Here is a 23,496-nt window from a genome sequence, read left to right on the forward strand (position 1 = left end):
CCTATTCTTACTTTTATATAATGTCGCGCATCTGACATAGAAGCAGTATGTCCAACATTTACCAGCCTTATTTATTACGCGGTTTTGGTTGAGATTCGAACCTATAACCTCCCCAACGACATACGGGTGAGCTATGTGTTACGCTAGAGCCGCGTACTGAGCCTCAGTTAGTACCTGAAGGGAACAGGACGGTTTGAATCCAAGTCTCCAGAATTATCGTCAATATCAAACTTATAGTACGCTACATTCATCAATCCACTATCCTAAATTTTAAACAAAATATTTAAAACATTTTTTTTTCAAATTTAATTACCTAATATCTTTTGTCAAAAATTAAGTCATAAACTAAACCTCAATAATAATGTTAAATGATCTGTATTGACTTTTTTTCTGGTATTTAAAATTAACCTGGATTGTTTTTTCTTAATTAGTAACAATTTTTAAGTGATTACAAAAAGGAACATAGCAACAAAAATTTAATCGGCCATAAAGGGTAAAAGCCAGAAAAAAAAGTATAATTCATTATAAAAGTTAACAAACCTGGTGTAGATAAATGATATCAGGATTAAGTCTTGTTAGATGAAGTACATATTCCACAAAAGCTGCCAATGAAAGTTGTAGCGTCAAGACCTTAAATAAATAAATAAAATGTTGATTTTTTTGAAGGTGAAATAATAGAAACTTCCAGGCCATCCAAAAACTTTCCATTTTACTATCCGCTTAACAAAGGTTCTAAATCGCTGTTAGAAATATGCAACAAAAAATAAATAATACCTTTCTGAAAGTCCAGTAATCAGTAGCAGATTGGAATGTGGTAGAGGTCCAATCCCGCACAATTGTCTTTGGAACCATGGAGGACTGAACCTCCTTTAGGATGTCTCTCAATACCTGAATTACAAGGATTAAGTTTAATATAAAAATTGAAGGTGAAGCATTACTAATAATATCTAAATGCGTATCGTAACTACTGTAGCTCAAAACTACATTATAACTACAGAGAGACAACTATTTGTTGAAAAAAATACGCTTCTACTTTTCAATTTATATTAAAAATAAGGGAGGGGCTGGGGGGGATCAACAGTGCTAAACGGAAACTTTAAGTGAAAGCCCCGCAAAATACAACAAACTCTTACCGTATGGCTGGCCTGGCTGCCTCTAGCCTGAACGGCGGAGAGCTTCTCGTAAAACCTGGCGATGGCGTTTTGATGGTCATGCTGGCGCCTTTGGCAATACTGCTGGTAGATGGATAACAAACTAAATCAAAATTAGTTTTTAGATGAAGGACAAACTTTTAAAAAATTTACAGGAACTAAAACTTTTATCATACATTTTAAAGTAGTTGAATGCTTTTCTAGCTTGTCTACAATTTACTGAGAAGCTTCGAATTAGTTTTGGCAGGTTTTTCTATAACAATGCATTTGTTCTTGTTTCATTAAGATTATTATAAACTAACACAACCTATACAAATATCAAAGAAGTTGGATCCTGATAAGGGACCAACAATAAGACATCCTGTAACTTTTATATGCGATAATAATAATGATGATGAATACCTAATACTTGAAGGATTATCTTGTACAAGACGCATCTGAGGGCTGACAGCAACCACACGCGGTACAGTTATGTTCAGGAATCTGTAAAAAAAAAAATTCTGATATAAAAAAATATTCTGGGTAAAAACAAGAGATCTCAAGGGATAAGACAATGGATGATAAATTGAAATATATCCCCAATGATAATGGATGATTCTAGACATATCTCTAAAATTACGCCCAATAGTAGATTAAAGCTTATAGGTACCGGAATGGTTTCAAGTTAGGCTAATATGTTTACATTCTAAACTGCAATAGACTGGATAGGATGCCAAGTTCACCAAAATATATTTCCTAAAAATACTATGAAGAAAAGACTATTTTTCTACTCCACAGTAAATATATAATAGTAATTTATCGCATCGTATTATAAATAGCTCTCCTCGGATATAAAAATATTCAATTACAAGATTAAAACCATATTTTTGCACCAAGATGCCGAAGAAACGGGATAAAAAATTTATTTTTATCTTATAATTGCACATTTTTATATTCTTAGAAAATGGATATAATTCGATGCTATATATAAATTTTTGGTTTAGCTGAGAACCGGTTCTAATTCACCGGATATTAATTGGTTTTGAAGCGATACTGGCATATATTTACCTGCGACTTGTTTCTTTGTGTTTGGCAAGCAGATGGTTCAACATTCGCAGCAGCTGCAACACTCGCTCTTCTCGCCTGTAAAATGGTAATAATTGTGACACCTGCCATATCTAGGGATCTTAAGAGATAAGACAATGGACGATAAATTAATGAAAATCCCCAAAGATCAGTAAAATTACAATTCCGTAGATTCAAATAGAATTTTAAATTTTGGACAATGCTATTTTAAACAAACCAATCAAAATGTTAAAAAATACACAAAATTTTGAAGTCAGTAATAGAGAGTATATTTTACTGTCCAATGTCTGAATATTTATATTTAATTGACTGAGGTTGTCATCTTTAAGAAAAATAAAATATAAAGCTACTACTAAAAAACTTGATAGTAAGTACATACCTTGCGTCTGACAGGCTAGTGTCATTAACAACCATATATGGATAAATCTTGCCGTTGTGGCCGCGAATATATAATCTTCTGGCAGCTGCCCCGTGCTTCTGGACTATTTCAACCTATATGAAAAATGTAAATTATACCTAGGAAATTACCTCAAAAAATGCAAATTCATCAATCATAAAAATACTTGAGAAAAATGTTTAAGACAATAAAAATATTGTTATGCATTCGTTTTTATTGTGAGATCATTTTATGGAACATATCTATTTGTTCATTTTTCTCTGTACGCCCATCCGTAAAAAAACGAGGTCATATAATGTTCTTGACTGCTACTTTAAAGTCAGCTGATTTTTTTGTGTGAAGAAAGATCCTCTTTTTAGAGAAAATCCAGTAAGCAAAACACTTAGCCATCTCTTTTCTCTGATCACTGAATATCTGCTCTAGGATATATTGGTGCTTAGCTACTTAAAGATGTTGTTATCCTCGTTTAATTTTCGACAAGTTTAAAATTTTACCTTTGGCATAAATCGTTGAATGCAGACATAGTAGTGCGAATATTTTGGCAACAAGAACTCTCCTGGCAATTCAATTTCAGCTGTAGACCTGTGTTAAAACGATAGATAATTTTCTGTGAAGATTCCCTATGGCTATACTATATAATAAGCATAAAGTATATCATTTACTTGGTCAGTTGATCATGCTATAAAAGCTATATATGTATATATACAGGGCGTTTAAAAAAAAACTGCGTTTTCCAAATTTAGGAAACAACCATTAGGAGTACAAAAAAAAATAATTATATGTCAATATTCTCTATAAAAATATGCATCGAAATTGTTACAGGTGTTTTTTAATATCTCTGAAAATAACGGCGCATTTTAAAGCATAAATATTTCAAAAGATGCGTATGATGCTTTTTTCTGGTAGAATTTTGTGCCTTAAGGTTGGTTTTCAAAAATGTATTCACTTGAAAACAACATCTTAATACGGCCAATACAATTTTCTACCAATTACACTAAAAATTTCATTTAAAACTCCCTCACTGAAAACAAATATTCAGTTTTTCTTTTGGTATACTTAAGAAACATGACCTTAAAAATTGCTCATGTTCGTAAATCCCCACCCCTCATTTATTCCTATAATCCTTTAATTTGATTGACAGGTTAAGATATAAACTCATAATTTATCCATAATTTGTAATTAAATGCTTTAATAAAAAAATTCAAACTTCAATAACTTTTTTGTCCTTAGAGATTTTTTTTGTCAAATAAAAAGGAGTTTTTTTCTTTTTACTATAACCTACGTTATTAAAGAAGATTCTTTTACTGCAAATGCATCACAATCAAGAAATGTGAAAAAATGACAAATTGCAGTTTCTTAAAAATGCTTTTGTGAGGAGCTAAAAAGCATTTCACCTCAAAACTCATAAAACTCATTAAGGTACTTTTCTTATACCTTTTTCTAAATTAATATTGAAATTCTACGATTTTTTTATACATAATAGAAGAGTTATTTTAATTTTTCTTGCACAACATTTTTCACATAAAGCATTTTTGGAAACTATGTACCTATCATAGAGGCCGTATTTTTAGAGATAATGAAAAACACCTGTTATAAATTTGATGTACTTTTTTATAGAGAATAATGACATATAATCGTTTTTTCTGTATTCCTTCTGGTTGTGTCAGAAAAACGGAAAACGCAGTTTTTTCTGAAACACCGTGTATTATACATAGGTTTAGTGATTTTCTTTTATATTCTTTCTCTTTTTTTATAACCACTGCATTAAAAATAAGTTAAAAGAGTTAGGTAATTTCAATTTGTTCAATTTATGATTCTATACTTATGGATATTCTAAAAAAAAAAAAACTACTTACCTTGAAAAATTGGACAGGAATCTACACTTCTCCTCAATCAAAAATGAGCTGGGCAACGTCTTTGTTTTGTTTTCCAGAATCTTTATCCATTTCTTCAACTTGGAAATCAGATTTTGAAGTTTCATAGAGCCAGGCAGACTGAAGTCAAAATCTGTCTTGAACTGAGGCTTCATCCGCTGGAAGATTGGATCTTGCAAGGTTGCCTGCGACCTGCGGTGTATGGCATCGTTGCCAGTGCTGTAATTACCACCGCCTGACACACTTGCGGCAGCAGCAGCTGCCGCCGCGGCAGAATGCTGAACATTTTCAACTCCAATTCCGAATGTTGATACTAATTTCTTGACAAAGTTAACCATGTGAGGAGTTATAGTTGCTTCGCTCACCGTTGCTCTGTTATCAAAAGCAATGGCGTAACATTTGGCCAGGCCAGCTTTAAGCTGTCGTAATACTTCTTCATACCAGTTTTCTCTGAACCAAACAATTTGATCCACTATGCCCTCAAGGCTGGATAGAACTGTAGGATGCAAATCTCTCTGGAGATGCATTATCTTAGAGCACCTCCACATGGGAGCTGTCGCGCGTATTGGACCGCTAGCTTCCGTATTTCCGGTACTACCAGCATTTCCCTGTCCTTGTTGGTCGTTTTGCTGGCTGCTAGGGCTGCTTGATCGCCGCTCATTCTGTTGTTCTCCCGCCTTAACTCTCTCCCTTGCTTCTATTTTAAGTGTCAGGTAAAGAGTTCTAATCGGGAAATAAACGGCCTGAGGAAACATTCGGCCAACTTGAGACAACAAGCTTAATAGAGGTCTACCCTCAGTTCTAACCAGACATGTCAACAGCTGTGGAATCCAGGGCAGCCATTGGATGGGCGGGACACCTGTCATATACTTGTCGACAGCTTCGGCTAGCTGCAGCTGTTCGTCATCATAGGTCAGCAGCCATATTACTTTGGCAAGATATTTTCTTGACTTGGATTCATTTTGTTGTCTACAGGCATGAAGGTAACAGGTTATTGCCTCAACTCCATACTTCATATTGCGCTCCCTTGCCTCTTTTGTAGTAAATAGATGCTCTAGGTATTCTCCCCAGTAAGCCCAGGCCTTTACCAAAGTATCATGCATTTGTACAGCGGCACTGAAGGCTTTATTAGCCTCTTCTGATCTACCAATTTGTGCCAACAGCATGGCTTTTAAAGCGTAAAATTCTGCTGTCATGTCTTTTGTAAAATATTTCAAATTCGTGGACTCAATGACTTCTAATCCTTCTTGTAGTTCATTCTTTCCTCTGTCCACAGCCATTTGAACTGAACATTTCACTTGTTGGCGGATTTTCTGGAAGCAGTCAACAATTGGAACACTCGGGATTGTGTAGATTTTTATTAAGCTGTCCAAACAGACAGACGTCAGATTTTGTTTTCTTGCCACCTTGCCAAAGTGAATGATGGCCTGCGCTGACGCATGAACGCCGAGCATGCTGTGGTTGCTCTGGTCATTCTCCTGGTTGTAATGATTGGCAATGAATTGATAATGTTGCTGGCGCCAGGTAAATATTTCATTCCAATGCGACAGGTTATCAGAAATGATTGGCAACCGGTTCTTCCAGGTTTTAACCATGGCCTTCATGTCTTGCAGGCTGTTTTGACGGCCGTGTATCAGGCCCTGGTGGATTTGTGCGGCCTCCTGCAGTTCCATGACTTGTTGGGCTGCCTGCAGCAGGGGTAAGTGGATGTGTGACACAAGACGGGGTAGCCGTTTCCATTCCCGCATGGCTAGTGTACTGGCTTGCTCAACATACCTGAAACAAAATGATGACGTATATTTCCCGAAATTCGCAGTAATAACTAAAAAGTTAGAGTTTCTATAACTTTAAAATCCTTTATATTCTATTTTCAAAATATCTACTATCGACTATATATCTTACCTATCAACCATAGGCAGATGAGGATCATCGGGTGAACAGATAGCAAGGTATCCACGGTACAGGTTCACCTTCCAGGCTATCTCCCGAGGGCTGGCCTGCTCCACTTGTTGTATCGCGTCCTTGAAACAAAATATGAACTAGCTTCACGAATCAAGTAAAATATATGATATTAGCCACAAATCAAGCTAAGTGTTAAATATCTTTTTCAACAAAATTGTCTCATTCTCCTAATTCTCTAATCTTAGGTGTTAATTATTGGGTATTACATTCAGAGGTCAAGGATATCATTTACCTAAACTTTGTATCACATGAAAGCTAAAATAAATATCTATTAATAAATAGCACTTTTTTCCGTATTAGATCTACTATTTAATAAAATGATTTACCTTCATAAGATTCCATTGATTATTAACCCTCCAGGCCGCCTCCATAACAAGACTTGGATTTGTATTTCCAACAGAATTTCCATAGTCGAGCAAGGTCTCCCACTGGTTCAGTTCTTTGCTACACTTTAGCCAATGCTCTTCCCATAACTTTACCTCCTAAAAACAAATATTTAGTTGTACAGAACAGGTCTTTTGGCCTAGCATTAGCATTTTATTCAGGGAGAAAGGAGGCATTGAATTGTAAATTATCATGGTACCCAAAGTTTTCTTATAACGCTCTCTCATTCGCTAACTAAAAACTTTGAGTACTTTAATTAAAGCTTGAAATTTGGTTAAACTTTTCATCAACTAATAATTTTAATCTACAGAGGGGGTAATTTTGTTGTTTATCATCATTTGTATGTAAACCAATTAATCCTCCATTGTTTAGATTCCTGCTTTTTATCAATCCTTTTTTTTGTTTTATGTACTTATCTACCTATCATTATATCTATCTGTCTATACCTGCATGACTGTAGTACTGGCAGGTCTGGAGTTAACATCTATCCTGACCTTACTAATGACTGTATCTATCTATTCATCTACCTGTCTATACCTACATGACTGTGGTACTGGCAGGTCTGGAATTAACATATGTAATGACCTTACATGGTGGTATCTAACTATCATAATCTATCTATCTATCTGTCTATACCTGCATGACTGTAGTACTGGCAGGTCTGGAGTTAACATCTGTCCTGAACTTGCTCATGGCCAACTCATAAGCACCCTGGGCTTGCTCGTAGAAACCCAACTGTTTACAATTTGTATATTTATCATTCAATCAAATTATTAAAAGATGGGCATTAATTTAAGATTAAGTCATACTTTTACCTTGACTTACAATCAAAGCAAACAATAATTTAGCCATATATTCAAACTTTTAAACATATCAATGAAAAAATTAAAATAAATCTAAATTAAATACAATAGAATATACATCCCTGTTCATACATGATGGCAATATTTGTTTCACCATATTTAGCCTTCTTGCTCCATAATCCAGCCCACATATCCTCCTAAATTCAGGCTAGGTAAGGTTGTGAAAATCACAACAGGGTGTTTAGTTTGATGGAAATTTAAGACAGGTACATTACATGGAAGGTCTTATCTTTAATTTAAAATGTTAGAATTGTCCTATCGACTTTAAACTTTGCAAGATGATTCCTGTAATAGTTAGGTAAGTTTTAGAAAGCGTAGTAACTCTATGATCGTTACCAGAAAGTCCGTACGTCATCTAAATTTTGGGAATATTGATTCCTAGAGAAACATGGTACAATATTATAAACGAAGTATCTCCATAATTAAGTACTAAAAATGTAAGTATGTAGCTGAAAAAGTGGAGTTTTAATGAAGCCGCGCTATGAAAAAAATCTACCTCATGCAGTAGATAATATAGCTCAGAAAGACCGTCCAAAGCCTCCTGCACAGGAGTGGGTGTGATGATTGCTGTAGAGGTTGATGGTCCTGTTTTTGTACAAAATAATTCATTTTTCAGGTTAGGAAAGGTTAAGTTTGGTTCAAGTAAAGTCGGCCGACAATTCACTTTTGGCATAGATTAGTCAAAGGCCTTTTAATTAAATAGGTCTCTTCTAATTAACAACAACAAAAAAACAAAGCAAGTAAAATGTAAAAAGTTAAAAAAAATGGTATGTATATTATGAATAAAAAAACATTTCAACCACCCCTGACATATCAATTTAAATTATTAAGTTTGCATTCCTGGTTCAAAGTCAAAAACTTGATCTTGTTGTTGCTGCTGAAGTTGAAGTTGCTGGTCTCCAATCTGCTGTGGCAGCTCTTTCTTTGGCCTAAAGTTAATTTTGTGTCACAAAATCACATAAATGAACTTCAAACAGTTTGATTTATATATTACTAGGAAATTGAAATATTAAAAGGATTAAACCTAATACTCATTAGGTATTATCTAAGACTTTTTATATGAATACGTCGTTATTGTTAAAAAAATGTATTTGTAATTTATATAGGTATTATTGTTAATATATTTATTCCTGATTTTATATATAAATATCTATACCTTATGACATCTCGTGGAATAGGATCAAAGGCCTGTTGTTCCAACAGCAGCGAGGCCCTGTGCCACAAATTATGAGATTTTCCCAGGTATTTGAGCAAGGTGCTGGGTATGGCAATTCCAGGCTGGCAGCGTGACAGCGCCTCCACAAATGTATTCAGTGCTGACGGCTGACAATCCTTTTGAATGACATGACTGCCGCTGCAGATGAACGGGATAACCTCGGCGGCCAGAGATTCTCGCTGTTTGTCGGACAGGATGCTCCAGATCCTTGGGAACAGCTCTAGCCAGAGCCGTTCTGCCAAGCTAATGTCCATGTGGCACAGCTGGGCTGTAGCGTTCAGGAAAGCTAATGTTTTCACCTAGAAAAATATGGATAATTACATCCAGTATTGGTCAATATTTCTTTTAAAAACTTATTGTTTATTATATTATTAATTGTTTTTATGAAAGATAAGAAAATAACATTTAGGATTTTAAGTCACATGTTTTTATTCTTTTAAATCTAAAGTGTACTCTTCAGGGTATTTACCTATTGGTCCTGTGGTGGTTTTAAGCTATTTTCTTGGGGGATGAAACAACCCCAACCCCCCTCCCAAAAAAAAAAATTTCTTGGGAACACATTAGACTATGAGCAGCACCAGTAGTACTTTATTTTTTATCTTTTAATTATCTCTTGGGGAAAAGCCCCTAGAGGCTAGGGGCGAAGCCGCTAGTCTTAAAAATAACAATTCGTTTACCTCCTTAACAGACTCTAGAATCTTGTGCTGTTTGGCTACCAGAGTGTTTAGAGCATTGGCGGTGCTACCGCTCTTGCCTGGCTCTTTCTTCACGTCGGCAGTACCAGCGGCGTGTACGGACAGATCAGCAAGGTCGGATAGATCACCCTCGGTTTGACTCTCCATTCCTTCGCCTTCACTCTCCTTCAAAATTATGAATTAGTATCAAATTATAATAATATCAATATATCTCTAACATCCCTAGGTTTACTTTAAAATATAAAAATATCTGCCAACCTATCTTTTTCTAACTGGCTTTAGTTATATAATATACTAGCAATCTTACTAATTTGTAGTCTATCTATTTCCCTACCTTATTATCTCCCGCCTCACTCTCGGCGTCGCTGGGCTCCTCCTTGACGGAGGTGAGTGTCTGGAAGGCGGCTCTGTCCGCAGGATCCGCCATGGCGATTACGCCCGTTACTGGTGGCAACAAACTCGACTAAAAAAGGAACTAGTAATAAGAAATATTATCCTATAATAACTATAAAAATTAAGATTTTTGTCTGTCCGTTAAAATCTCGCTAGCGACTAAATCGATTTAATTACATTGAAGCTTATACAAACAGGTCAGGTTTTAAGATTTTATTTTATTTTTCAATCAAAACATGGTCCATATTAAATATCAGTATTTTAAGACAATAATACTACCTAGTGAACTGTAATAAAAAAAAATTTAGAAGAGAAATGGATATACCTACTCTAGTTGCAGAACTAAAATTAAGACTAGTATAGAAATTTCGCTACCAAGATTAAGAATTATTAGTTTTACCTGAGTACAGTTATTAATATTAGCCATGGGACACGCACAGGACAGTAACAGCTCAATGCACTGCTTCACCCAGAAGTGAGGACCCATAGCCTCCCAGTTCTGCGAGCAGACCACGTACAGCAGTCGATCCTGCAGCCGTTTACGCATGGAGGAATCAAATACCTCAAAAAATTTAGCGCGAATTGTCGGCTGAACACACCTAAGGCCTGCCAGGAAGGCTGGCTCTAGTTTGCTGGTCAATTCACTGCCTTTCAGCGCCTCGTCTCTATACACAAAGTTAACCATCTCCAAGAACTGTCCGTTCAGTTCAAGGTCTTCGGAGAATCTTTTCTCCACATTTAACATGAGTTTGGTGAGCAGGATTGATTTCTCCTTGATGTTGGGGCCCTGGTTCACTAGCTTGGCGTCCCGTGTCTTCATCCAGTCTTCCAACATCTTCACTATGGCTTTCATTACCTAGTAATACAAGGACATCAAATATAAACAGAACATCTTAAATAACTATTCCTTCAGTTGTCAAAAATAGCTGTACAAATGGTAATTATATTGTGAAAGTGTATACGTTAGATTACATTATTATGCTGTTATTTCTAATAACAATGGAAAAAAAAACATTATCTTGAGTTAAACATTTTGACTGGAGTCCAAAAACTACTTCAACATAGGAAATGGATTCAAAATAAGAAAAGTCTTACTAACTTATTAAACGAGCAAACTTACCTTGACATCATTTGACTTCTCAATAAGTCCCACCAGCAGCTGTCCAATATACGCCTTCCTAATCTCCTGCCCCATAACAGCCACTCTATTCTTAACCAAATCCAAGGATAGGATGAGCAACTCACTGGCGGCGGCGCTCTGCTCGGGGTTGCTGGGCGTCAAATGCTCCCTGACCATGCGGTGCAGCACGCGCATGAAGCTGGTGATCAGGCGGTCAATGTAGCAGGTGTTGTTGATGCACGCGGCCTTTAGCATCATAAGGGTGCCAAACAAGAATGAGGGAGGCGCTTGAGCGTTCTTCTCGTAGTTGGTCAGTCCCTCATAGATAACCTGATAAAAAAAAACATTTTTACGTGCCAACATGAATTTTGTTAACTATATTTTAATTTCAAAAAGATTATTAACATATATACCTATCAATTTAAATGTAATTTGATTTGAATTTTTGAAGAAAAAAAACATTGGGAAATTCCTAAGCAATTTCTATCTATCTAATTTAAAAAATCTTTATAACTTTAAATATATATACCTTTCCAACGGCAGCATACAATTGTTCTAGTTCTTCATACTTGCTAGCCACTGTACTTGTGGTTGGTTCTGTTGGAAATTGTGACATCAGTCTTGTCATCAAGCTGTGTACTGATCTAATAACCTAGGTAAATATATAGTTGATACAAATATTGTATAAAATATTGGTATTTACAAAGATAAAATATACTTCTCCTATGTTTCATCCGAATCCAACCAAAAATCATAATTTTACTGCTGTGCTTTAATTTTTTTGCACATTTTTCAGTATCTACACTTGAAGAGTAGTTGCGCTAATACAGAATATAATAAACATATGTTACCTTTGAGCTTTGAGAATTCATACAGGTAGCGATGGACTTCTGGAGAGGCTTAAAGGCCGCCAGTATCTGATCCTTGCGCAGGATGGACAACAGGAAGGTCAGCAACTCCAGGCAGGTGCAGATATTCAGGTAGTTAGGCTGGTTCGAGTCCACACCTTGAGGCCCGGCCAGGATCTTTTCATAGTTGGCCAGCTTGAAATCAACAGCTACGTTGGGCCAGATGTCAGGCTTAAGTGCGGTTTTAAGAAGAGCAACGCATCTCCTGTAAAAAAAATTTTTAAACGTGGAAAAATATAAGAATCAAACCAACGCTACTAAGCTACACTGGTACCAACTTTATCTTATTTTTTGACGGAAAACTGTTGGTACTATTATACAATCCTGAATGGTTGGTTTAAACTTGCAATGTCCAAACATTTCAACCAATAATTTTTATCTACAGAAAATGTAATTTTATCAACATCGGAGATGTATCTCAATTTATCCGCCAGTGTCTTATCCCTTAAGAATCAAGTGTTTTACCTGGACATAATTTCTCCAGGAGAGCCTCCAGTAGTTGCCTGGTTATCAGAAACCTGGCAGGCCAACCTCAGCAAATAATTCACAATAGAATCACAGTGATTCTTTTCCAGAGGCTTTTGTGCATCCGGTGAAGATTTTAGGGAACTCATTATTTTAGCCTTTTTGGCATCAGGTAGTCCTTCCAGGCCAAGTGACCGTTTTGTGTCTTCTTCAGTCGTCTCTCCGGCCTCCTCCTTTGCCCGCTGAACCTCCCACTTGATGGCTACCTCACACAGGTCAACAGCCAGCCGTTTCTGTTCGACCGTGGCTGCAGGTGTAAAACCAAGGCGTTGGATGCTGGTTACTATGTGTTGCATCAAGTGATGACGCACAGGATAATAAACCTAAATACATTAGGCTAATTATCCTATGTAATTTCTTTTGTCCAATTCTATGGAAAATCTCATTCTTTAAAATTTTTAACAACATTTAATCTTATAATTAACAGCTTATTGTTCGTCTTTTATAGATACTATCTATTGTCTATTTAGTATTTACTCTACATCTATTTGTCTACTATACACCTATTCTATACACAATAAATCTTACCTTAAAAGGACTCTCCACAGAAAAATCAACTTTGGATTTTTGAAAATCTAACCTGAAACTATTATTCTCTGTTCAATTTTAGGCATTTTTTGTTTTTGTGGCATCACGATCGAAGCCCTTTGAAAATTTTGACCGCCGCCTATTTGTACTGCCGCTATAACAATATATACTACACTTTCCTCCACTCAATATATGTTTGCCGCTAAAGAACATTTGCTCCATTGCAACCGGCCGCTCTACGATTTATCCTCTTCCTTGACTGGACAATCCTGCCGCCTCCATTTTGTGTTCGCCTCCGCCAAATATAACCAACTTTTGCCGCAGTTGCCGCATTCATCGCCCTTCTCCGCCGCTACTCCGCTATACATTGCGTACGTTGCTATACACAACACCCCCAGCCTCCATTTAATTTCTGAACAAGGGAGAGGGGAGCATGTATTAAAAAGCGACGTACAGCGGAGTAGCGGCGGAGAAGGGCGATGAATGCGGCAACGGCGGCAAAAATAGAAGCTAAAAATCACTAAAGCAGCACAAATTAAATGGCGGGAGGATTCACTTAAAGGAGGTAAAAAATTTCAAAGGGCTTCGATCACGATGCCACAAAAACAAAAAATGCCTAAAATTGAACAGAGAATAATAATTTCAGGTTAGATTTTCAAAAATCCAAAGTTGATTTTTCTGTGGAGAGTCCTTTTAATCATTAGCTAGGATACATCTACCTATTGTTTTTTTTTTAATTATTTATTCATATAATCTCAATCTATCAATTCCTTATGAAGTTTTGATACAAGCTGAGCTGAGGAATATGTACAATGTACATATAATGTAGTACGTCCATCTACTGTCTATCTACTATCCATCCTTACCTTATGGTGCTTAACAACAAGCTGAAGAATATGGACCAGCTGGCTGCCAGTGTGTCCATCCTCAATTATGATCTTCTTAGTCCAGTGGGTCAGCATTGTGTTGCCATCCTCCATTCTGCCCGGCATACTTGGGGTTAAGATCTCCAGGGCTTGCCTCACAACCCCGCGGGCCTCCACAGCGTGGGCTTTTAACAGGGAATGGAATACCTAAAGTATCAGGAATTAAAGTAACTTAAGATTGGAGTGATATTTTTTTATTTTCATACAACTTTTCTGTCAGTCAAATTAGAACATTACTGAGTGAAAATGTATTATTTTTTGCATGTTAATTTTAAATATAATGTATGATTTGTAGAAGAAAAATAAACTTATCTCAAAAAACTAAACATAGGTGTTAAAATTGAATTTTTTCATATTTTTTTACCTGTAAAACAATCCTCTTGTGTATGGCAAACTTTGCAATGATGTGAGACAGCAGCAAATGACCATGATACCGCGTAGACGGGTCAACACAGTTCTTGGACAGCAGACAGGGCCACGCATACGTCATGAGTCTACGCAGTTTGTTTCCCTGCTTCTTATTGGTCGCATCGTGTATATGCTCTGCCCCCTGATCCACCAGTAGGCATGAGAATTGGAGGATCAGTATACGGACATTGTCGCTTGTACCAAAGGGATTATCCGGATCGATAATATTGAGAATAAATGATGATACAACATTTACATCATTTTCTATATCAGGGGCCGGGGGCGAGCCAATCAGACGCTCACCCTCCCCATGGTCAAAAGACCAAGAAAATGAGGGAATAAGAATGTATTGCAGGATTTTTGCTTTCAAATCTTGAGTTAGGCCTTGAGATTCATCCATTGTGTTGATTTCAGCAATTTTCCACAAGCGGACAAACTCAAAAAACGCAGCCCGCTTCCAGTCGACAGAATATTTCTGGCTGACCTCGGTTTCAAGAAAATCTTTCAAAAATTGGAAATCTGTCAAAAATCTCCCGCACAAAGCTCTCAAGCAATCAAACAGCAGAGAGATCTGAGTGTTTTGGTGGTGTTTGAAGTATTCGAGTAGGATTTTAACAATCAATTTTGGCTCCTTCCAATGGGTATAGTCAATGCCATCCCCTTTTCTGTGCTTCTCTTGGTAGGTTTGTTCATTGCACCAAATTGACCTAAATTTATAAAAAAAATATGTTCTAATTTTTCAGTATTAAACTATTGCGCCTCTTGTTGAAAGCGAAGCTTATGTATAAACATAACTAGTCGTTCCTTCCGGTTAGATTCCTCTTAATCATTAATTTGTACAAATGTTATAAGAAAGACGGCCGTATACACATTAAAGTCCTTTGCAATTGGAATTGGAATATATGTATTATACAACTCCTTGAAGGGCGGGTGTATGATTAATTCCCCCCCCCCCCCCCCCCAAATAGTTTTAAAATTATCTCGAACTTTATAAAGCTTCACTGTAAATGAGAACGTAATACATCCAGCAGTTGAGTTAAGAAGATATTTAGCTAAAGACAGGTATCATGTTACTTTTTATAAGGATATGATTACCTTATGGTATCAACAAGTTGTTGTTGTCCCGCTATCCAATTGGGACATTTCTTGACCAGGATGTAGGTAAATCTCATGGCCCAAAACTGGATCTCTGCCCGGTCTGCCACGGAAACCTGACAAATAAAAATCATTTTAGATAAACAGAAAGAAGACTATCCACGAACAAGAGCAAGTGATTCTAAGCATCTTCCAGCATTGACCCACAGTATTTTTTTTTATTAAATATACTAGGTTTATGTTTAATATTTGCTTTATCGACTAAAAAGTTAGGTTTCACCATGGTTTTATATGAAAAAAAAACTTTGAAATGTTAAGCATTGTTTGGTGCAATATCATCGAATGTTTTGATGAGTTCAAACTGTTGTTTAAAAGCTTTAACACAAAAGTATATTATTGTGATTAAAAATGTATATTTAGAAAAAGGGTTGGTAACTTGTAAACAATTTAATTAATGTACTTTTGCAATTTACAACATTTGATGTTTTCTGCAGTGTTATTTTATTTTGTCCTTTGAACTCAATAAAGCATTTGATGATATTACTTTAAAAATTGCTTTACATTTTAAAGTTTTTTTCATATAAAACCATGGTGAAACCTAACTTTTTAGTCGATAAAGCAAATATTAAACATAAACCTAGTATATTCACTAAAAAAAATACAATGGGTCAATGCTGGAAGAGGCTTAGAATCACTTGTTCTGGTTCGTGGATAGTCCTCTTTAGATGCAAAATAATTCAAAAACTAACTGGTTAATGGATAAAAAAATTTCTCTATATTTTCACCTGTGGTTGAATACCCAATTGAAAGAACTGATTCGAGCTGGTAGTCCCTCCTGTCATCATAGCTATCAACTTATCAGTTTTTTCCTGCACCAAGGGTAAAATAATAAGAAAATTGTAAAAAAAAATTCAGGGATAAGACAATGAACGGTATCAAAACTTAATTAATTATGATAATAAACAAAATTATCCCTTCTGTAGATAGAATTATTGGACACAGCAAAGGGGGGGGGGGGGGGGGGAAATGTGGTGACTCGTGCCACGACATACCAGCAATTTTATTTTGGGTGCTACTCCCTTAGTTTTAGAGATAATTGGGTGAAATCTTTTGGGCTGGGTCACTAATTACCCCAACTAGAGGTATCTTTCAAAAAAAACGGCGGCGGGTCCGCCGCTCCCGCCGTTCGCCGCCATTTTCCGCCGCCGCTAAAAAAAAAAATTTTATTGCATTTCTCGCCGAATTAGGCAATTTGGAATCATTTGAGACCATGTTATTTTTTTCAAAAATTTTTCCCCTTATAACCAACCCTGCGGGGGGACTTAGTCATTTTTTTCAAATTCTCGTTTATCAAGGTATATCTTAAATTCAGTGCCTCTCCTAAGCTTTTAAAGATATTGAGACAAAACCTTTTGAGGTAGATCAGTAAAAAATATTTGAATAAAAAATGGCGGCGATACCGCCGCTCCCGCCGTCCACCGCCATTTTCCGCCGCCAAAATTTTTTTTATTGCATTTCTCGCCGAATTAGGCAATTTGGAATCATTTGAGACCATGTTATTTTTTTCAAAAATTTTTCCCCTTATAACCAACCCTGCGGGGGGACTTAGTCATTTTTTTTCAAATTCTCGTTTATCAAGGTATATCTTAAATTCAGTGCCTCTCCTAAGCTTTTAAAGATATTAAGACAAAACCTTTTGAGGTAGATCAGTAAAAAATATTTGAATAAAAAATGGCGGCGGTACCGCCGCTCCCGCCGTTCACCGCCATTTTCCGCCGCCGCCAAAATTTTTTTTATTGCATTTCTCGCCGAATTAGGCAATTTGGGTTCATTTGAGACCATATTATTTTTTTCAAAAATTTTTCCCCTTACAAGCCGTCCTGTGGGCGGCGGAAAATGGCGGTGGATGGCGGGAGCGGCGGTATCGCCGCCATTTTTTATTCAAATATTTTTTTGCTGATCTACCTCAAAAGATTTTGTTTCAATATCTTTAAAAGCTTAGGAGAGGCACTGAATTTAAGATATACCTTAATAAACGATAATTTGAAAAAAATGACTTGAGTCCCCCTGCAGGGTTGGTTATAAGGGGAAAAATTTTTGAAAAAAATAACATGGTCTCAAATGATTCCAAATTGCCTAATTCGGCGAGAAATGCAATAAAAAAAATTTTGGCGGCGGCGGCGGAAAATGGCGGTGGACGGCGGGAGCGGCGGTACCGCCGCCGTTTTTTTTGAAAGATACCTCTAGTTGGGGTAATTAGTGACCCAGCCCAAAAGATTTCACCCAATTATCTCTAAAACTAAGGGAGTAGCACCCAAAATAAAATTGCTGGTATGTCGTGGCACGAGTCACCACATTCCCCCCCCCCCCTTTAAACTAAGCAAGCAGGATTTAAAAATGTTTTTAAGGCAACGGATAAAAGAACTTGTTTATTAAACTTTGGATACTACTATAATTTACAGTATATTGTTTCCCCTGAAAGTTGAAGCGTAGCTACAAGAATAAAGTCATGCCATAAGGTTCTGACATTTAAAAAACAATTAGGTACTGTAAGCTTCGCCCATAAATCAACAATTAAAAGGAAATTATTAAAGTCACTTGTGTATCAATTTATTTTCTCTTATAACCCTTCCTGAAGAGCATTTCTAAACATTTCTCCTTCTGGATGCTTCAACAGATACTCAACATATCTGGACCACTGGCTATCTTTGGCGTATAGTTCTTGCAGGAAGATATCCAGGGTTTCACTTGGAAACCTGGAGAGATATCTACGCAACGGATCCCTCAATAAGCTGCCAGGTTCAACAGCTAGAGCCTTTTCTGTGGTAAGTACTAGTTTGCAAAGCAGTTCAATAAACCTTGCGGAAGCAGCTGGAATTCTGTGGAATAAATCAACTATGGCAGCGGCTACTTTCAGCTGTTCCTGTCCGGCCACCCGGCTGGCTACACGGCCCGCAAGGCTACCGCCGGCGGCCAGTGGCAGCAGCTGTTCTTGGCCCATTGTTTTCTGTCCCATGGCTTTTTGAGTTACTATGGCGTGTTCCAGCCATTTCTTCAGATGTTGTAGTAGAGTTTCACATACCCTTAAAGAACAAATTGTCAAAAACACAGCGAGTTTACTATTTGGCATTACCTCAACTATTCAACTGTACAGTTTTGTTAGGCCAAGCAAAACTGGTATTAATTTTATGTTTTTATTTTAGTATTAATGGAAATTTATCTGCAATACAATGCTATACATGTTTTTTTCAATATGGTTAATATATGGTTCTAATTCCGCGATATCAATAAATAGATTTCGTAGCCATACTGGAAATCTCAATCCTTTTTATTACTTTTAATTTTAAAGGTTTCAGTGTTATACATTTTAAAAAATTTTATTTCTATCCCAAGGGGAGCCCAATCCCGAAGGGCTCTTCTTCTACCCTTTACTTAGCCTAACCTAACCCTAAATATTCGTCTATGGTACATTTACAATATTAGGGAAACCACAAAATCAACACCTCTTACCTTTGATTATTATTTGGAACAATAAGTCTTTCAGTAAACACGCTTGGGAACAGCTGAGCAAGATATGCAAGCTTTTGTATAGAGTTTAGATTCATAGTTCTGTAGTCACTAAGCTGGGCTAATAGTGGCCTCATAATCTAAATTAGTAAGTCTATTAGGAGTTATAATTTACACTGCAGAAAAATATGAGATATATTTTTAATAGACAAACCAGCCTTTATGAGTTAGATTTTGTAGTACTTTGACAGATATTAATAAGTCTATTATGATTAAAGATAGATAGATAACAACAAAATTTTACATTAATTCTAAAATAAAAACAAGGATAAGAAGCGAAGCACAAAAAATTGTGGATTGGAATACGTACAAATAGATTTAAGGTGTATTTATTAAAATCAAGAATAGATTTATTGGAGAAAATAAAAAAGAAACCTTGTTTTATTTTGTATGATGATTACGGTTAAAGTAAATTACATACTATATGCTCATAACAATGGGAATAAATATTTTGATAATGTCATCGTAAAAAAGTTTGAAAATCCGACCAAAAATATATGGGGAATGTGTAAAACATATAAAAATAGCCAAAAACCTGATAAAAGGCAGTCTGACTGCCATTGTTTCTTTTCTTATAACGCCAGGAAATATAATTTTAATATCTATAACTGAATTTTTTTGGAAATCGGACCATAAACACCAAAGATATGGGGAAAAATGTGAAAAATATCAAAATAGCCAAAAACCTGCAAAAAGGCAGTCTGAACGGCATTGTTGTTTTCTTCAAACGATTGGAAATTTAATTTTGATATCTTTAAATGAAAAAAATTTTAAAAATCGGAGCATAAACACCAAAAATATGGGGGAAAATGTGGAAAATATAAAAATAGCCTAAAACCTGCTAAAAGGCACTCTGACTGCCATTGGTGTTTTTTAGTTAATTGTGCTCCTCAATGATAGGAATGTTATCATAAAGTTTCAGCCTTTTATCTTTTATAGGTGCCGAGAAAATCACGTTTCCCCCAAACTAAGACATACGGACAAACGGAAATATCAAATTAAAGATTAGCTTCGCTACTAATAAATTAATCCTACCTCTAAAACCATATTCATATCGATTTGAAATCCCGCAATAAATGATTTTGTACACTGGAAAGCTGTCTCGGCCAGATCAGCATTTGCAGACTAAAAAATAAATAATAGTTAGCGCATCTTCTTTCAACTGGATTATGTCAGTATACAGAATAAGTTACTTAAATAACTACTAGCAACATTCGCCCTTGCCTTTAGATATTAAGGAAAGAAATAGATAACAAAAAATCGCACCAGAACCTGTAGTAATTAATGGTTATTAATTCAAGAATGAAAAATGCGAAGACCATTAAAATCCAGGAAGTAAATATGGACAAAGGGATTTAAAGATCAATTGTTCAGTGGTCATAGGTAAATCAAGAACTAATTTATTGAAATCACGAAACCTTCACATTTTTAATATCTTTTAATATTCCTATTTTTGTTTTATGACTGACCGACCAACGGACCAAGAAAATTATATAATGGATGCTCATTGGCATATGGAATCTACACAAAATAAAAATTCAGTTTTTTATCTTGGATAGCAGCCGATAAAATTACGAGTCCATAAAAGTGTTATGGTCTGGAGGACAGACAAAGTGAATTATAAAGTAGCTTCGCTACTAAAATAAGTATTTCAACTACTAACCTGTAAACTCTTGTACAAAATGCCAAATATCTTATCCCTGCACTCTGCCATGTAGTGACAGGCGGCCAGAGCACGCAGTGCGGACTGGCGCAGCGGCACTAGGTTCGTCACATTCTTATAGCAGGAGTGCTTCTGCAGGTGCGCGTCCTCGTTCTCACACAGTGACAACAGCTCATTCATGAACACCTTATGCTCAACCACGGTCAGGTCGATGGTAAACAACCTTTACAAGTTGGTTGATACTTAAGTTAAAAGAAGAAAATATTAAATATACCAAGTTTTAATCATAAATCTATTAATCGGACCAATCTAGGGAAACGGTTTAGAAACACCAAACATATTAGGGATGAGTAGGTTGCGCTAAAAATCCGTACAGGTTGTGACTTTTAAGTTAAAAACAGTAGTAGAACGATAAAAATTTATGTTAACTTCAAAAAAAAACTTTTGCCTATAGTTCTTTTCAATACACATATTTAGTGAATATCATCGTTCTAGATATGTATTTTGAGAGAGAGCACCAAAGCAAAATTGATATTATAAGAACGCGAATCTTATCCATAAGTAAAGTATTCAATCCATTCCTTGGTTCCAGTGTGGTACAGAATGTGTTACCATCCATCAATCCAATTTGTGCATTAACTGGCTGGTGGCGTAACAGGTGTTTCTTGGGCGGAATCATGTCAGCAATGGCGTCCTGTGGTCACAGGTCAAATTTTAAGGGAAAGTCCCCCAAGGAGATAGAGGAAAATGAAGGTAAAAAAATCCATAACTCATTCTTTTTCCTGTCCCGTATGAATATAACTTGTTAAGATAAAACACTTAAAAATAAAAATTATGAAAATAGAACATCACGTAAACAATGTTTAAAATAAACTTTTTGGTCAAAATTAAAGGGTGGCTCTATTTTCTACATTATACCTAAATTTCAGGAATCTCTGTGCAAAGTTTAATGACAATGGGACAATTCTAACATTAAGGCAGAAAATATTTCATTCCAAAAAAATTATCTAAATCAATTAATCAAATTTGATATGTGCCTTATGAGGTGACATGACTTCATTGATGGATTTATTTGTCAGCTCAGCCAAAACTTTTATGCAATGGATGGCTTGCTCTCGCACGTACTTGTTAGGGCTTGTCACCTGGTACAGAGAACAATATAAAAGCCAAGTCACAAATGAAGTTTAAAACGTTAACCTGATCTTTAAAACCCAAACTTTTGAAAACTTTTTTGTTATTTTTAGTTTTAAACTTTGTAACATTCAAATCAAGTTAGGTATTTATCATATAACAGATTATTTTCATTGAATTTTCAGATTCTAAAAAGGGAAGAATTTAGGTTTTTTTATTTGTAACTTTTGCTGAAGGAACTGTGTTTTAAAATAGGTAAACTAATAATCTTACCTGTCTTACTAGTTCATGGGTGACATCATACAAAGACTTATTCTGTATATTGATAAGTTCTTGATAAGAACTGTCGTCATATCCTGTTGGGTCCAGCGGTGAGGCACAGTGTTTCAACATTTTCTCCAGATTAACTTTGGCCATATCAACTGCGCCATTAGATACCTCCCCAGTTAGATCCATCATGACAAAGAGCAAAGCTTTTAGGAAGTTAAATTGTCGCTCCAGAACCCATCGCAAGTCCATGCGCTCAAATAGGAATTTGATGGCGATACAACCGCCGAGTTTAGCGTACCAGGCACGCTCATAGCACAGGGCGCACATCTTTTCTGATAGATAGTCCATCAGTGGTAAGCGACAGGCTCGTTCCTTACTTCCTGTCGTCACAAAATATAGTAATGTAAATATGTATGATTTAACTTTGTACAAATTAAATAGGCCCGTCCCCCCCTCTTTTTTCACCCCCTCCCCTTTTTCTCTCCCCCCAAAAGGGGGTGCCCAAAACTGCCCAAAAGGACTTTATATTGGGAGGCCCAAAACCGCACGCCCAAAACCGCCTGCCCAAAAGCGCCCGCCCAAAATGACAACCCTGATTATATGACAATTTCACATTTTTGTAGACAGAGAATATAAAAAACTCCTGAGTTTACCTATTGAATTTTTTAGCATTATAACATATCTGAGGTTTAATAAACATAAATAATCGTAACCATTTACCATATGTTAGAAAATGAACCTATAAATCAAGAATCTTAACATCCTAACTTTTCTTCATTGTTAGTGACCCAAAGAGAAGTAAGAATTATTTAAAAATATCATACAATTTCATAGCAAAGCTTGTTTACAACTATGTTACTTTTCAATAAAGTTTTATATTTATTATGATATTTTGTAAGTTCCTGTGATGGTAGTAGCAGTGTCAAGAACAAGAACCATGGCCAGATGCCCAGGTTTGCACAATTCCTTTTCTTCATGTCCCATAATACTCGCCATAGCATCAATCAGTACCAGACCGTCCATGCCATTCAACCTTGCCAGGCGGGTACCAACCGCCGGAAACGGGCCCGCCTGCTGGGCTATAGCGATCATGGTGTAGTGCTTGACAAGGACGACCATTGTGTTGAGCACAGAGGTGCGCAGCTCCTTGATGGCGGCGGCCACAAACATGCCGGTCACAGCCATCTGGTGGATGGAGCGGGATTGGGTGTCAGGGCAGAAATAATGAGTTATATTTCCTAAAATAAACAATATATGAAAGAAGTGTAGGTATAACTTTAATAAACTGAATAAAAATTTAAATAATAAGAAAATTCAATATTGTGATAAACAAAATTATTCCTTTAGTTGTTAAA

The 23,496-nt window shown here is 36.2% G+C and overlaps 1 protein-coding gene across 1 annotated transcript in view; it reads right to left on the reverse strand.

Annotated features, from left to right (window-relative positions):
- The window catches only part of Nipped-A (Transcription-associated protein Nipped-A), a 35,331-nt gene that overhangs the window by 1,073 nt on the left and 10,762 nt on the right, over window positions 1–23,496 (reverse strand). The window contains exons 22-56 of the mRNA XM_080164919.1: window positions 23,055–23,379; window positions 22,145–22,532; window positions 21,778–21,882; window positions 21,321–21,434; window positions 20,741–20,962; window positions 20,113–20,202; window positions 19,021–19,157; window positions 18,140–18,593; window positions 16,296–16,376; window positions 15,511–15,626; window positions 14,372–15,122; window positions 13,948–14,154; window positions 12,494–12,876; window positions 11,972–12,233; window positions 11,650–11,772; window positions 11,121–11,450; window positions 10,401–10,856; window positions 9,942–10,070; window positions 9,590–9,772; window positions 8,853–9,211; window positions 8,535–8,625; window positions 8,193–8,279; window positions 7,759–7,833; window positions 7,470–7,568; window positions 6,776–6,931; window positions 6,390–6,508; window positions 4,470–6,263; window positions 3,108–3,195; window positions 2,596–2,708; window positions 2,199–2,273; window positions 1,554–1,634; window positions 1,134–1,254; window positions 775–888; window positions 541–630; window positions 175–263 (exon numbers count right to left, since the gene is read on the reverse strand). Coding sequence (XP_080021045.1) covers window positions 175–263; window positions 541–630; window positions 775–888; window positions 1,134–1,254; window positions 1,554–1,634; window positions 2,199–2,273; window positions 2,596–2,708; window positions 3,108–3,195; window positions 4,470–6,263; window positions 6,390–6,508; window positions 6,776–6,931; window positions 7,470–7,568; window positions 7,759–7,833; window positions 8,193–8,279; window positions 8,535–8,625; window positions 8,853–9,211; window positions 9,590–9,772; window positions 9,942–10,070; window positions 10,401–10,856; window positions 11,121–11,450; window positions 11,650–11,772; window positions 11,972–12,233; window positions 12,494–12,876; window positions 13,948–14,154; window positions 14,372–15,122; window positions 15,511–15,626; window positions 16,296–16,376; window positions 18,140–18,593; window positions 19,021–19,157; window positions 20,113–20,202; window positions 20,741–20,962; window positions 21,321–21,434; window positions 21,778–21,882; window positions 22,145–22,532; window positions 23,055–23,379 — 8,407 coding nt within the window. The remainder of the gene's footprint in view (window positions 1–174; window positions 264–540; window positions 631–774; window positions 889–1,133; window positions 1,255–1,553; window positions 1,635–2,198; window positions 2,274–2,595; window positions 2,709–3,107; window positions 3,196–4,469; window positions 6,264–6,389; window positions 6,509–6,775; window positions 6,932–7,469; window positions 7,569–7,758; window positions 7,834–8,192; window positions 8,280–8,534; window positions 8,626–8,852; window positions 9,212–9,589; window positions 9,773–9,941; window positions 10,071–10,400; window positions 10,857–11,120; window positions 11,451–11,649; window positions 11,773–11,971; window positions 12,234–12,493; window positions 12,877–13,947; window positions 14,155–14,371; window positions 15,123–15,510; window positions 15,627–16,295; window positions 16,377–18,139; window positions 18,594–19,020; window positions 19,158–20,112; window positions 20,203–20,740; window positions 20,963–21,320; window positions 21,435–21,777; window positions 21,883–22,144; window positions 22,533–23,054; window positions 23,380–23,496) is intronic.

Source organism: Acartia tonsa, chromosome 6 (genome assembly GCF_053477335.1).
Source record: "Acartia tonsa isolate MP-2025a chromosome 6, ASM5347733v1, whole genome shotgun sequence".
NCBI lineage: Eukaryota > Metazoa > Arthropoda > Copepoda > Calanoida > Acartiidae > Acartia > Acartia tonsa.